General features: G+C 36.6%; 1 protein-coding gene across 21 annotated transcripts in view; it reads left to right on the top strand.

The window, feature by feature from the left end:
• Window positions 1-13,921, top strand: part of MAGI2 (membrane associated guanylate kinase, WW and PDZ domain containing 2) — a 1,718,964-nt gene that overhangs the window by 1,468,025 nt on the left and 237,018 nt on the right. For 14 of the 21 annotated variants that reach the window (XM_007504040.3, XM_007504032.3, XM_056800855.1 and 11 more), the window contains one exon: window positions 4,012-4,201. In XM_007504040.3, the coding sequence (XP_007504102.1) occupies window positions 4,012-4,201 (190 nt within the window). The remainder of the gene's footprint in view (window positions 1-4,011; window positions 4,202-13,921) is intronic. The other 7 variants (XM_056800854.1, XM_007504034.3, XM_056800856.1 and 4 more) reach the window with 1 other exon arrangement.

The following is a 13,921-nucleotide window of genomic DNA, read 5'->3' on the forward strand; positions in this document are numbered from 1 at the left end:
CCTAATTTACAATTAATCTTGAACCCATGCTGCCCCACAAAAGCTAAGCAACAACAGCCAAGTTCTGAACTTCCAGGACCTTGGCCCTGCCAAGGGATTTGTCACTTTCAGACTTGATTTTCTCTGGTCCAAAGGTTTCCATGCTTCTACCACGTGCCCAGTGAAATGAGCAGCAGTTGTTTGAGGTACAAGATGGCAGGTTTCTGTCCTTGCACTTTTCTGCTGAGCTTTCTGTATTGGGTAACATTTTTATCTGCCATGCAGGGATGTAGACACCAAGAGAACAGGGCAAGCTTGAAGAAACCATGACAAGGACCTGGAAGATCTCATAGACCAAGGCAGGAAACAGAGTAGGGTGATCGTGTATATAGGAAGGAACAATTTATCTAGTCCAGAAATTAGAATACGGTTTCTAGGAAAGGAGGGCAGGTGAGTAGCAATGGTCATAGGGCAATAGACTTGGAACTAGAAGAAGCCTCAGAAACCATTTATTCTAACCCACTCATTTTACAGATGAGGAAAATGGAGCCCAGAGAGATTAAGTGACATCCACAAAGTCCTATAGCTAATAAATGGCAAAAGCCAATGTAGGTAAATGGGCAATATCCAAAATTCAAGAAGTCAGTGGAAATAGGAAGGAGCAAGAAGATATAATGGAGCCAACTAGGTCAGTAAGTAAGCCCAAATTCCAAATCAGGTCGTGAAAAAGCAAGCGAGCCCTGGCTCCTTGCACCACTACCACCACCACTGCCATTAGAATGTAAGTTCCTTGCTTCCTTTTTCATTCCCAGTGTCTAGCACAGTTTCAGACATAGCAGATATTTGATAAATTGTTTGTTTGCTAATTGACTAAGCAGTATACAACCCAAAGACTAAAAAAGTCTAAAAGAATAGACAAAGCATATGGAAACTACATGGTTCAAGAAAGTGAACAGAATCCAGACCAAAAAAGAAAACCCAGAAGCTGGCAAGTACTTTGAGTGCTGGTAGAGTATCAGCAACACTAGATTAAATGACTCAGTAGAAGAAATCCTAAAAAGTTAGGATAAGACCCCTGCCACAAGCCCAAGCTCTTTGCCTTCTTCCCTGGTTATAGATTTCCTTCTGTACAGACATGGGCTTGCTTTTAAGGATTGATAACTCAGGAGAGGTAGAACCCTGCAGATGCTGGAAAATACAATGACAAGAGAGGGCTTTAGCATTTCTGGGACAGTCTTTCTATGTCTGAGCCTGCAAAGCCAGTCCTGCTTTTATTCTACAAAAACAAGGGTTTTGGTGTGTTTATTTCCCCCAGTCATTTTCATGAGTGCCATGGTTTGAAACTTTAAAAATCACCTAATGAAATGGCTTGAAGCATTGATGAATATCACAGCAAAAAGTTGCAGATGTATTCCTAAGTGCAGACAGGACTGGAGGCAGATCTCCTAATTCTCTGTGCTTCTCATCTGGAGTGTGCCACAGTGCCAGAGGAATGACGAGACTCTCCCAAACAGTGCTGGTGGCATTGTTGGCTTTGTAGTTTTGAAATTGTTTTTGAGATCTCTTAATACCTCACCTGAAGCATGCTTGCTTCAGTGCACTATATATGCACTAATATGTACCTCAGCAAGATGTTTAGGGGTGACAGATCACCTGCCAGGTGGAAGATGGAGAAAACTACAAGACATGAGCACAAGCCCTATTAGAGTAAATGGAACAATGCTGCTTCTCGGTCTGTATAGTTCAAGTTTATATATATATATATATATATATATATATATATATATATATATATATATATATATATATATATATATACTGTATTTATAAAACTTGTCAGGACTTGTGTGTGTAATGCTTAGGGAGACAGAAATTGTACAGTAGAAATAATGGATTTGGAATATGAGAGCCCGTCTTGGAATCCCGGCTCTGCCACCAACTCACTCCCCATATCACCTTGGGCAAGTCACAAGGTTGTTACTCTTTGGTTTCTCAAAATGAGGGGGTTAACCTAAACCAGGGGTCCTTAATTATGGATAGATTTCAGATATTTTGTGGTTTGGGGATGTGAAAAAAATCTTTATTTTCACTAACCAAAATTTGGCATCTTCTTCAATTATAAGTGTGGGCAACAAGCTACTTTTCTGAGACTGTTGTTCTTTGCACAATGCCTAACACATGGTAGACATTTAAATGTTCTGTCTGTCTCTCTGAGAAGTGCTCCATAGCCTTTGCCAGATTGCCACAAGACCCCATGATACCAAAAAAAAAAAGTAAGAACTCCTTGCTTAGATGATGACTAAGAAAACTTTCAACTCTAAGTCTATGATAATACAATTTCAAAAACATGTTGAATTGAGTTTCTGAAACTTGAAAAGGAGGGTAGTTACTGTGAAAAAAAAGATACAAAACTACAATTCTTGTTAAATCTAGTTATCATGACAAAAATGTGAAATTTAATTTAACCCCTGAAGCAGGATATTTTTTCAGATCAATCATTAGCTTTCGAAGCAGCTTTATTCTAAGAGTATAAGAAAATGGATTAAATAATGAAATATAGTGCAGTCCTTTTAAAACACACATGGGAAGACCACTTGATGGACAATTTTATTGTCTGGAGGGTACTGCATTACAACAAAATAATGAACTTAAAATCAAACCCAGCTCATTGATCTGTTTTCCAGTTGCTGTTCATTTAGGTATTATGTCCTAGCTATAGTTAGAGTCCTAGCTTTGTGATTAGATGACTGTATGACCAGAGATGAGGGATCAATCAGGTGTTCTGTAAGGTCCCTTCCTGCTCTAAGAGATCTATGACTTTACAATGGGCATAGCAGAAATATAATTTAATTATATGGTTAAAGCTTTGTGAACATGGAGACCTGGACAAGGTTCTCACAATGGGGCCAGCATGTGTTCAAAACAGAACAGTTAGGAAGAGTTAGTCTTCCCCCTCTCACATCACTGAGACAAGTCAGAGCCACCAAAGTGACCACCTTGAAATGGTCCTATATCTGTTTTGTTTTATTTTGTTTTTCTCTGACTTTCCATTGTGTAGCAAGCTAAAGGCCTTGAATGAGATGTCAATCAGGTTTTGCCTGACCAGAATGTAGCTGAATTAAAAAACAAACAAACAAACAAACAATTCTATCCTATTCCCAGAAAAGCAATATATAGTTTCAATGTCTTCTCCTTTTAAAAATTGCATTTCATTTATGACAATGAACTTAATTGGACCTACTTTGAAAGCTTATTTCTGTGAATAATATTCTCTGAATATTTGCCCCGTTATTTAAAAGTCTTCCCAAAAGAGTTCAGTGCATTTTTTTAAATGAAGAAACAAAAATTTTTTTCAGAGCCTTTGTGTTTATAGTACCTACAGTCAAACCATCACTCAAAAGACCTCATCCAAGAGTTTGAAAAAGAAAAAAGTGACTAGTGTAAATATGTAGACTGTGGATCAAACCAGACCCAGAAAACATATGGTAATGGGGTGCTGTGGGAAAAACACTGATACTTCGGTGACAGTTGTGGAGGATGGGAAGAAGGTCATTGAGGCATGATGGTGAAATAAAATAGCCTCAATAAAACAACATAATGGCCAAGCCTGTGTTTAGCTATCAGATGAATTCATTGCTGATTAAGGTGACAGGATCAGGAAAAAGTTCCCCACACATAAACTGAACCCACCAAAATGGGTATGATTTAACAAAAGACTTCAGACAATTCTTGGGTCTTTTGTCTATTTGCCCAAGATAGGATGGGATAATATTAATAATAATATTGATAATAATGGATAGAAGAATATTAATTTGGGAGGATTTGATTATAACATATAAGTAAGGATCACTAGGATGCTGGTAGGCACTTTAAATTTTTTAATCTGTTTTTTTAATCAAACATCTAAATTATATTTATATTATAACCTCAAGAACAGCTGGTTTTTGCTAACCATGTTACGTCCAGACTCTCAGAGCTATCTATGCCTGAGATCAGTTCCAAATCCAACTAATTTTACTATTGTCTTTTCAGATAATGGAGCGATGGGAGAATCAAGGCAGTCCTCAAACAAGCTTATCTGCTCCAGCTATACCACAGAATCTCCCTTTTCCAAGCTCCCTTCACAGGAGTTCATTTCCTGACTCCACAGAGGCCTTTGATCCGAGGAAGCCTGACCCATATGAGCTATACGAGAAATCCAGAGCAATTTATGAAAGTAGGCGTAAGTGAAAGCCCCGAACAACCCAGGGTGCAGTTAATTGTGACTCGTATTTGTTCCTAGATGTGTCAAGGCTGGGCTAGTTCAGCATTGTTTTCTGCTCTGTATTTTCAAAGTCATTCAATAGGAAGTCAACTGGTGTGTTTGGTTCTAAAAGGGACTAAACACCATCCTGATATAGTCGGTCCTATAACTAGGCTTTCTTAAGCTGAGCTCTTTCCTTTTCTAGTACTATTTCTCCCAAGCCTCCAAGCAAAATCAGCAAGTTATCACTTAGAACATTGTTTTACTTGGTGTTATTTTAGGCAACTCTAGCAAGATGATGAAATGTTATTTTTAACTATATCTATGAATCTGTATTCTAAAGCAAATTTTTCTTTGTTGTTTTTTTTTAAACTTTCTTTTGTGAAGCAAGCTAAAAGTCTTGAAGGAGATGTCAATCAGGTTTTGCCTGACCTGAACCTAGCTGGAAAAAACCCACCCCACTCCCCCCTGAAAAGCAATATCATATCAAGATCTCCTCCTTTAAAAAAAAAGTTTCATTTGTTACAGTGAACCTAATTGGATCTATTTTGAAAGCTCATTCTATGAATTATTCTCTGAGTATTTGTCTTACCATTTAAAAATCTTCCCCAAAGGGTTTAGTGTATTTTGTTAAAGTGAGGAAACAAAAACTTTTATGAGAGTGTGTATGTTCATAGTACCTATAGTTTAACTATCACCCAAGAGATGTAGAAAGGGAAAAACTACTCCAACAAGAAGTATAAATAGGTAGACTGTGGATAGATCCAAACACAGGAAATATGCGGTAAATATGGAGTGGTGGAAAGAGCACTGGATATTGAAGGTCGTTGAGGAACAGCATCAATAGCATAACTATTTAAAATTTGTTTTAAAGAGCACTAAGCTAGGCATCAAAGGGGCTGGGGGTTAGTCCTGACTTTGCCACCAATTAGAGCTGGAAGCAAAACGCCCTGGCTTGGCCTCTGTTTCCTCATTTATAGAGTAGGAGGATGTTCTCTATGATGCACAGACCGTTCTGATAACTCTGAAAGCTGACTAGCTACTAAATTAATGATGGGGTGACTAACTAATGAAAGCTTTTTTGTTGTTCTTGGTATTTGACTCTCTGAATGATGGTCTGTGATTTGGGGCTCTGGAAAGCTCACTCAAATGTTTATCATTTATAGAAAAGAAGTAGCAAGGCTTAAACTGTGTGCATTTTGACCTCAGGCATTCTCTCATACAGTAAGTTCAGCAATGAGCTTTACCCTTCATGTTAAAGGGAAAAAAAAACAATAGTGTTTCTCCTCCAACACATATACATCTAATCCTTAGAACTCATTATAAAGATCACTCAATTAAATGCTTTAGAGAAAAGATGTCTGAGTTGCTAGATCTCATATTTTCCCTTCAAAATAGTTTCTGGATAGATAATATCATGGTTCTGGTGTGTTATTATAGTAGCAACACCTGAACCTGAAAATCAAAAGACCTGGACCACATAAGGCCATACATGCAAAGCTAAAATGGATCAGAGAACATCTGACACCCTCAGTTTGCCAATAAGGCCAAAGGAGCTAAAGTGATTGCCCACGGTCACTCATAGAGAGCTTTTGCACCCCGATCCTCTGATCCCATGAATTTTTTGTCTCTAGCACCTGCTGGCTTTGTGACAGGAAGTAAATTCATTCAATTATTTGAGCCTCAGTTTCTTCTATAAAAACAACCTCCTAAGGTTGTTGTCAGGAAAGTGCTTCTGAAAATATATAATATAGGAGAGCTCTTATCATAGCTGGACTTTCTTAGCTTCAGTAGAGAAATATTCATGAGTCATAAACTACAATTAAATATGACTTTTTATGACAAAGATTTTAAAAGGATATTTTTTCAAACTCTTACCTTCTATCTTAGAATCAATATTATGTCTTGGTTCTAAGACAGAAGAGCAGTAAGGACTAGGCAATGGGAGGGGGGGTTAAGTTTCTTGCCCAGCTAGGGAGTGTCAGAGGCTAGATTTGAACCTAGGACCTCCCATTTCCAGAAGCCACAGGGCCACCTAGCTGCCCTATAAAAGGATTTATGTTTTTAAATAATTACTTTAAAAGTTAGAGGAAAAAAATCTATCATTTCTCTCTGTCTCTCTCTGCCTATCTATCTGTCTCTGACTGTCTCTCTGTCTGTCTGTCTCTCTGTCTCTGTCTGTCTCTCTGTCTCTCTCTCTCTATCTCCATTTCATTTATAGCAACAAGAATCTGGCTAAATCTCTAGTGTCCCTACCCTGAAGGACTTTATACCCCAGGCAACAAGACAACAAGAAAGCCACACCAATGATTTATGCCCTAGTCCTTTATACCACCCATATCCCAAAGGTTGCATCCTTCTATGCCTCAAAGTGAAACGTACTCAGCTTGTGTAAAACAATACTGTTCCTACCATGACTTCCCAGTTTAAAACACTGAGTAGCTTCCTGGTGCCCGCTGGACAAAATGCCAGTCCCTTAGCCTTCCACTGAAGGGCTTCCACATTCTATTTCCAGTCTATCTTCCTGCCTTTATTTCATGTACTGTATATTTCAACCAAATTGAACTCCCAGGGGATCCCTGAATTTAGCTTTCTATATCCTGCCTCCATTTACATTGACTGTGTCCAGTGTCTAGAATACAGTCCCTTTATCCTCCCCACATTTCAGAATCCATGACATTCCCAGGATGATAAGGCTCAGACACCATATCCCCTTTAATGGATTCTCCTGGAACTCCTGGTCTGAGTCTCCTCTTTGCTCCCCTCTCTCCCTACCACATGTATACAATGGGACAAATTCTGCAGCTTCTTTGAACTTTAGTAATCCTACCTCATGCTATTAGAATTATCTCTGTACCTGGCGTGTCTTTCCCCCTCAGTTTCACAGTAGAATGAAAGTTCTTTGAGGACAAGGACTTTGGCATTTTTATCTTTTTATCCTTAGTGTCTGTCACAGGGCTATACATATAACACATATTAAGAACTAGTTATTTTTTTCTATTGTGGTTGAACAAAAAAAAAAAGCCACAAAAAACTCTGCTTCCCACATGCATTTGCTGCTGCTTCCAAATATAAAAATAATTCTTCTCTCATTCAAGTCTTTAGGAGGAACAAAATTCTACCCTGATATTGAAGAGTGGGCCTTATTCTAATTTTCTCTGCCATGTTTCTCTCTTCTAGGCCCAAGAATCACACTTATTTGTACATATATCCAAGATTGGTATCCCCCCAAAAAAGATGATACCGGGACTTATATTGCCATCCATTGCCTTTTCATTTTATTTTGATTATAATAAATGGGTATATTTATTCTATACAAGTATATGCTTGAAGCCCTCATTCTCTCCTGAAGTAGTCATTAGGGGGGAAAAGGGACAGAGGCATAATCCAAGCTAAACAAACTCAAGTCTTAGCTGCTATCAGAGATTTCAGTCTACAATAGTAGAGGGGAGTCTCCACATCTAGGAATTCCCTAAACTAGTGAAATCTCAGATCTAATCCCTATCCTTATAATATCCTTATAAGAGTCTGCAGAGATTATTTATTTTTAACATTTATATTCAAAATCAAGTTGTAGAAGTTCCATAAAATATATATATATATATATATATATATATATATATATCTCCACAGTACTGTTCATGAACTATAATCTCCATTTTATCAAGATTGCCACTAATATTTGGCTACTATGTTCCAGACTACAGCAAATGATACAAATATATTAAATGATGTAATTGCTACCATGCCTCATTTGACTCATGATTAAATTAAATTACACTAACTTATAATATGCATATCCAGGAACATCTCAATAACATGTATTTATGAAAAGAAAAAAGTCCTGTGATTGTAAACAATTTATGACAGCCGTAGGAAAGGAGAGACCACTTTAAGTAGCATGACTACATGCATGGAAGAAAGAAGCAAATAGTGTCTCCTAGGATCATAAATCACAAGCTAGAAGAGGCTGTAGAGCCCATCTAAGCCAACCTCATTTTACAGGTTGGGGTTAGGAGAGAGGATAAAAAGATAATTTATGTCAATTTTTTAAAAAGGTGGGAGAAGGTCTTACAGATGTGGAATGTTGCACATACTTTCAGATGATGCCGCCAGTGTTAGTTTTATGTAATGTATTTATTAAATTAAATGGAAACTTAATTGTTTTACTTTGTTACATGAGATCTCTGAGTGACGAGTGTTTGTAAATGTGATGTTAAATCAAAAAATGCCATTAACACTTTAAAAAATAACAAATATCAAAAGAGTAACAACTGAGGCAAAGGATGGCTTACTAACTCATGCAGTTAATAAAAGCAGGAATCAAACTAGGGTTTTCTTGACCCTAAGACCCTAAGACCACTATACTATGTTGCCTTTCTCTCAAATGTTTATGAGAATAAAAGAAAACTTTATTTTTTACCTATTGTAATATGAATTGAGAGAGGAAGTTGATTTCAATCTTCTTTTTGTTCTATGATTCCACTGTGATATATCCACATGAAAATATCAATACGTAGAACAGCAATAATTCCATGGTCTCGGACAACTAGAATTTTTGCAGATAGTAAAAAGGCAGTGATTAATTAAGCTATCAAGCAAATGAATATTTTATTTTTGCTCAATAGCTTTATATTCCTAGCATTCAGTACACAAGGTGCCATGGGAATTAAAAAAGTACTTCTGAAAAATTCTTTTTAGGAATTCTATAATCCAAACATACATACATGAAATAATTAGTGAATTAGGTAGTATTGTGTCTGTCCCAGGGATGTATGCTTGGCTGTGTGCTGTCCAACATTTTATAAGTGACTTGAGTGAAGGCACAGATGGTGCATTCATCCTATTTGCAGATAACACAAAGTTAAAAGGGACAGCTATTTTGTGGAATTACAGTTATGATCCAAAAATATATTGACAAACTAGAAACCATGTCCAAATCCAACAAGATGAAATTTAATAGGAATAAATGTTAAATAGTAATTGATCATAGAATCAGAATTTGAGAGAAGGGACCTGTACACACACACACACATACACAAAATCCTCATTATTATAGCGCCCCCCCCCCCCCCAGTAATCATGCAGCCTCTGCTTGAAGGCATCCAAGGAAGAGAAATCTACTTCACCTTGAAATAATTCATTTCACTTTCAGAAAGCCCACATTGCTAGGACATTTTTTCAACTTAAAATAGTTTCTTTGAAAATTTCCCCTGCCCCCATTCCAGTGGTTCTGCCTTCTGGTTTCAGACAGAATCAACCTAGTCCTTCCTTTTCATGATAATCCTTGAAATACTTGAAGAAATGGATCATGTTCCCCCTCCCCTCCCCATCTTCCCTTCTCCAAGCTAAACATTTCCAGGGGGTCCTTCAACTGATCCTCATAGCCATGACCATACAATCCTGGTTTTCCTCCTCTGGCTAATCTCCAAGTCACCATCATATTTCTAACATTGACATAACCAGACCTACACGTAGATTCAGAGATAGAAGTGACCATTTAAAAATAATTTTAGTTTTTAAAAATTAATATCACAAGTCAACACTCATAGGTTAGGTAAGAATGGTGAGATAGTAGCTCATGAGCAAAAAGGTCTGGGAGTTTTTAGTGTATTTCAAGGTCTTTATAAATTAGTGATATGACATGGAAGCCAGTGAAACCAGCAGAATCTTAGACTGCATTAATAGAGTTACACCATCCAGGACAAGGAAAGAAAGAGTTGATAGTCCCACTGGAATCTGTTCAAGTTATGTCACATAGGTGTATGGCATTCATTCTCAGGTGATATATTGGATGTGTAAAAAATAGACTCGAATACAGGACTACAATCCCCCACCTGCCTCAGTCTCCCCCTCTCCCCTAAATTTTAATCTTTACAGATGTAGGACATTAATGACCCAAATGTCCCCAGAGGTAGACAACCAGTATGATGTGGTGGCTAGAGGAAGATGTGCTACAGGAACTGGGAATGTTTCACCTAGAGAAAAAAAAAAGTTCAATAGGGAAAGATGGCACTCTTTAGGTATTTGAAAGGCTGACATCTAGTTGAAAAAATTAAGGGAGGTTTGGTTTTTTTTGTTGTTGTTTTACTTCCAGAGGGAAGAATTAGAGTTGATGTATAGAAGCTACATAAATTAAGAATTTAGATTCATTATGAGTAGAAACTTCTAAACCTTAAAACCATCCAAAAGTTGAATGGGCCACTTTGGGGAGGTATTGGGTACCCCATCTCTGGTGGTCTTCAAGCAGTATTGGATGACCTTTTGTAAAGTGTCCCATTGAGAGGAGCCTCATATTACCTTTAAGGGCCCTTCTAAAAACACATTCTGTGATTGGATAATATATTAGAGTAATACAGAGACATGCTGAATAGAGTGATGGTCTTTGAGTCAGATGACTTCAGCTGGAATTGTGCCTCCCCAGCAAACTTTGTGACTTTGGGTAGGTCATTTAATCTCTCTTTCCTCATATATAAAAATGGAGGCAAAAATACTCCCACTACCTATCTCCCCATGCAATTGTGAGGACATTATTTTGTATGTGAATTATTGTCATTTGTAGAACATTAGAAAACCTTACAATAATTATACATTGTAAAATGTTTCAGTGCTGTTATCAAGTTCATAAACAAATTTTACCTGCAAACGATGTTTGATCAACCTATTTCATGCATTTCATATGTTTGACATTTTAATATTTCAACTTTGGTCCAAGTTAACACAATTAGTTAAAATAATCTTTGAGTCAAATGTTATGAGGATGTATTTTCCCTCCACTTTTATTTCAAGTCTATAGAAAGGCTAGAATATCTTCAGAATGAATGGTGAGTTTATATATCTGGGATCATAGTAATTAGTTCAATGTCTTTTATGAATAGAATCATTTGGAGAGCTTTGCTACCCCTAGGGGATCTTTCTTCAACTTGAACTTCTTCAATATATCCTTGATGATAGTGGCAGTCTCTTGGTTGAGCACATCCCCTGTCTATGTCTCATTTGATAATGGGAATCATTTTGTATTTCTGTGGTTAGAGTTGTCATTAAATCTCTTCTTATATTAATATATGGAAAGAGATACCTTGTTTAAGAAAGAAAAAATGAAAGGAGCATTTATTAAGTGCTGACTATGTGCCAGACGTTTTACTAGGAACTTGGAGATACAAGTATTAAAAATAGGATATCATCTGCCCTCGAGAGGTTTACATTCAAAAAGGGGAAGTCAGCACCTGTAAGGAAGTGGTGAGTGGGAAGAGTATTTTGGTCATAGAAATCACAGAGCTTCTGAATGGAATTATAAGATGATTGATTATCAAATCCTTTGCAGGAATAGTAGTGTTGATTTTTTGATTACTGGTTCCAGAGAAAGAAGTAGGAGGAAGTTGGGAAAGTGCCATGGCAAGGAGATGACCCCAGAGAGATATCACAAACTCTCTCCAATCAAGAAGTAGAAAGCCTCAGGGTAGAAATTAGAGCTCTAAGTTTTAGTGCTGAGGGGAGATCACAACAGCAGCATTGCAAGATGATGGCCAGAGTTCTTTTAAGACTTTATTTGGTTCTACTGAATCAAATACTTTTTTTTTTCCCTTCCAAATCTTCAGACATGTTGAAATATTCTATTCTTTACACCTCTAAGAAACTTGTGTGACTGTGAAGACGTGGTTAGCAGAAGAAAATAATCTGTGAAAACCTGCCGTATTCCCTTATATTTTCATCAAGGATCTTCATAATGTGTGCATAGAACTTTATCATAAATATTTTAAGGAGAGAAGAAAAAAGACTTGGGTATATGAGACAACAGATTGCCTTTTTGGGTGGTAAAAATACCACCTCTTTTGGAATAGAAAGGAAATTGAGTAAAGTAAATCTATGAACATTTGCATAAATACATGTATGAGAGTTCATGTATATGTAGACATTATATATGTACATTTATTTCCAAGAGACACTTCAGGTGAATGGTGAGAAAGTCCAATTGAATCATAAGAGAAAATCCAACTAGATGACATTTGCAAAATTTATTTGGTGCTTTCCATAGTCCCAAACTGCCTCCTGTTTCAAAAACCATTTTTTAAAAATCAGTAGTATTCTCTCAGAAACAATGAATGGCTACAAATCAAAAACCAGTATGAAATCAGAAGAAAAATGCAACATATCTAAAGAGCAATGGAAAGATACACAGTGAATCTAAGTATTTACCACTGATAACTTATAATGCAGGACAACAAGGTAGCATAGAGCATAGAACACCAGACATAGAGTCATAAAAACCTAAATTCAAATCTGTCCTCAGGCACAAACAAGCTGTGTGACCCTGGGCAAGTCATTTAACCCTGTTTGCCTTAGTTTCCTCAAGTATAAAATAAGCTGGAGAAGGAAATGGCAAATCATTCCAATATCTTTACCAAGAGAGCCCCAAATGGGATCATGAAGAATCTGACATAATTGAATTTACAAAACAATGGCAAAACCCAAAATCCAGAAGTGTTTCATTTGTTCTTTTTATTCTGATTATTATCTAAGAATGTTAATTGCCTTTTTGTGTCTTTTCTTTGACTTCCTCTGCTGTCCTACCCAGTTCCTGAGGCAGAGGAAGAGACTTATTTTAAGAACAGGATATATTATCTGAAATTAAATTGTGTCTTGAGAAGGCAAAATGACAAAAGAGAAGAGAAATCATTTTGGAATATATTATAATGATCTAAAAACTGTAATATGTACAGTACAATATCTTGCCTGATGACTTCTAGTGATCCTCACTGAGCTCCTCTTCTCCATACTTTTGATATGTAAAGGATAGTGAGTCAGTGAAGCAGCATCAGGCAAAGGAAAGTACAGAATTTATCAGGTTGGTTGGAGCAAAAATATATTTTAGAAAAATTGCCTTTATTACTTTATTGCTTCTCCAAAGGTATGATTTCACCAGTTTGGTCACTTCCTTACACCTCAGTAGACATTTTCAGGGATGCCAAAGCCAAAAGTAAATAAACAAAATCACTTTATGTCCAAGTGCAAGTGTTCTGGAACTTCACCGAGCTGGTGCTGAAATGAGGCACAGAGTCAAGTTGGACTTCATGGAGAATAGATTTAGACCTTGAGTGGTCTAAATCTAGAGTGATTTAGACTCTAAAAGAGAGTGATTGGGCTTTATGCTATATTCTGAGAATGTGCATGCAATGCCATTTTCATATAAATACTCTTTTGACTCTCTTTTGACATAGACCTAAATATTCATATATAAATTTACTTACTGTCACATTCATATTAACTTACAATATTGCATAAACAGAATTACATGGTAAATATAGTAATATTTATAGCTATGTTTTCAGGAAAGTGTTTTCTGACAGTGAACTTAGTTGAATAAATGGAATATTTTCCTAGTATGTGAGTGAATATCTAAACCATACTATAATAACTAATATTTATATAATAACATAAGGTATATAAATATATATGTACATCTATACATACATACATACATGTGTACATGCATATATTGTTTTCTGGTTGCTCAGTCATGTTCCCATTCTTCCTAACCCCATATGGAGTTTTCTTGGCAAAGTTTCTAGAGTAGTAAGTCTCCTATTTCTTTCTCCAGTGGAATAAGGCAAACAGGGTTAAGTGACTTGCCCAAGATCATGCAGCTACTAAATATCTGAGACCAAATTTGAATTTAGATCTTCTTGACTCCAAGCCCAA

The sequence above is a fragment of the Monodelphis domestica genome, chromosome 5 (assembly GCF_027887165.1).
Source record: "Monodelphis domestica isolate mMonDom1 chromosome 5, mMonDom1.pri, whole genome shotgun sequence".
Lineage (NCBI taxonomy): Eukaryota > Metazoa > Chordata > Mammalia > Didelphimorphia > Didelphidae > Monodelphis > Monodelphis domestica.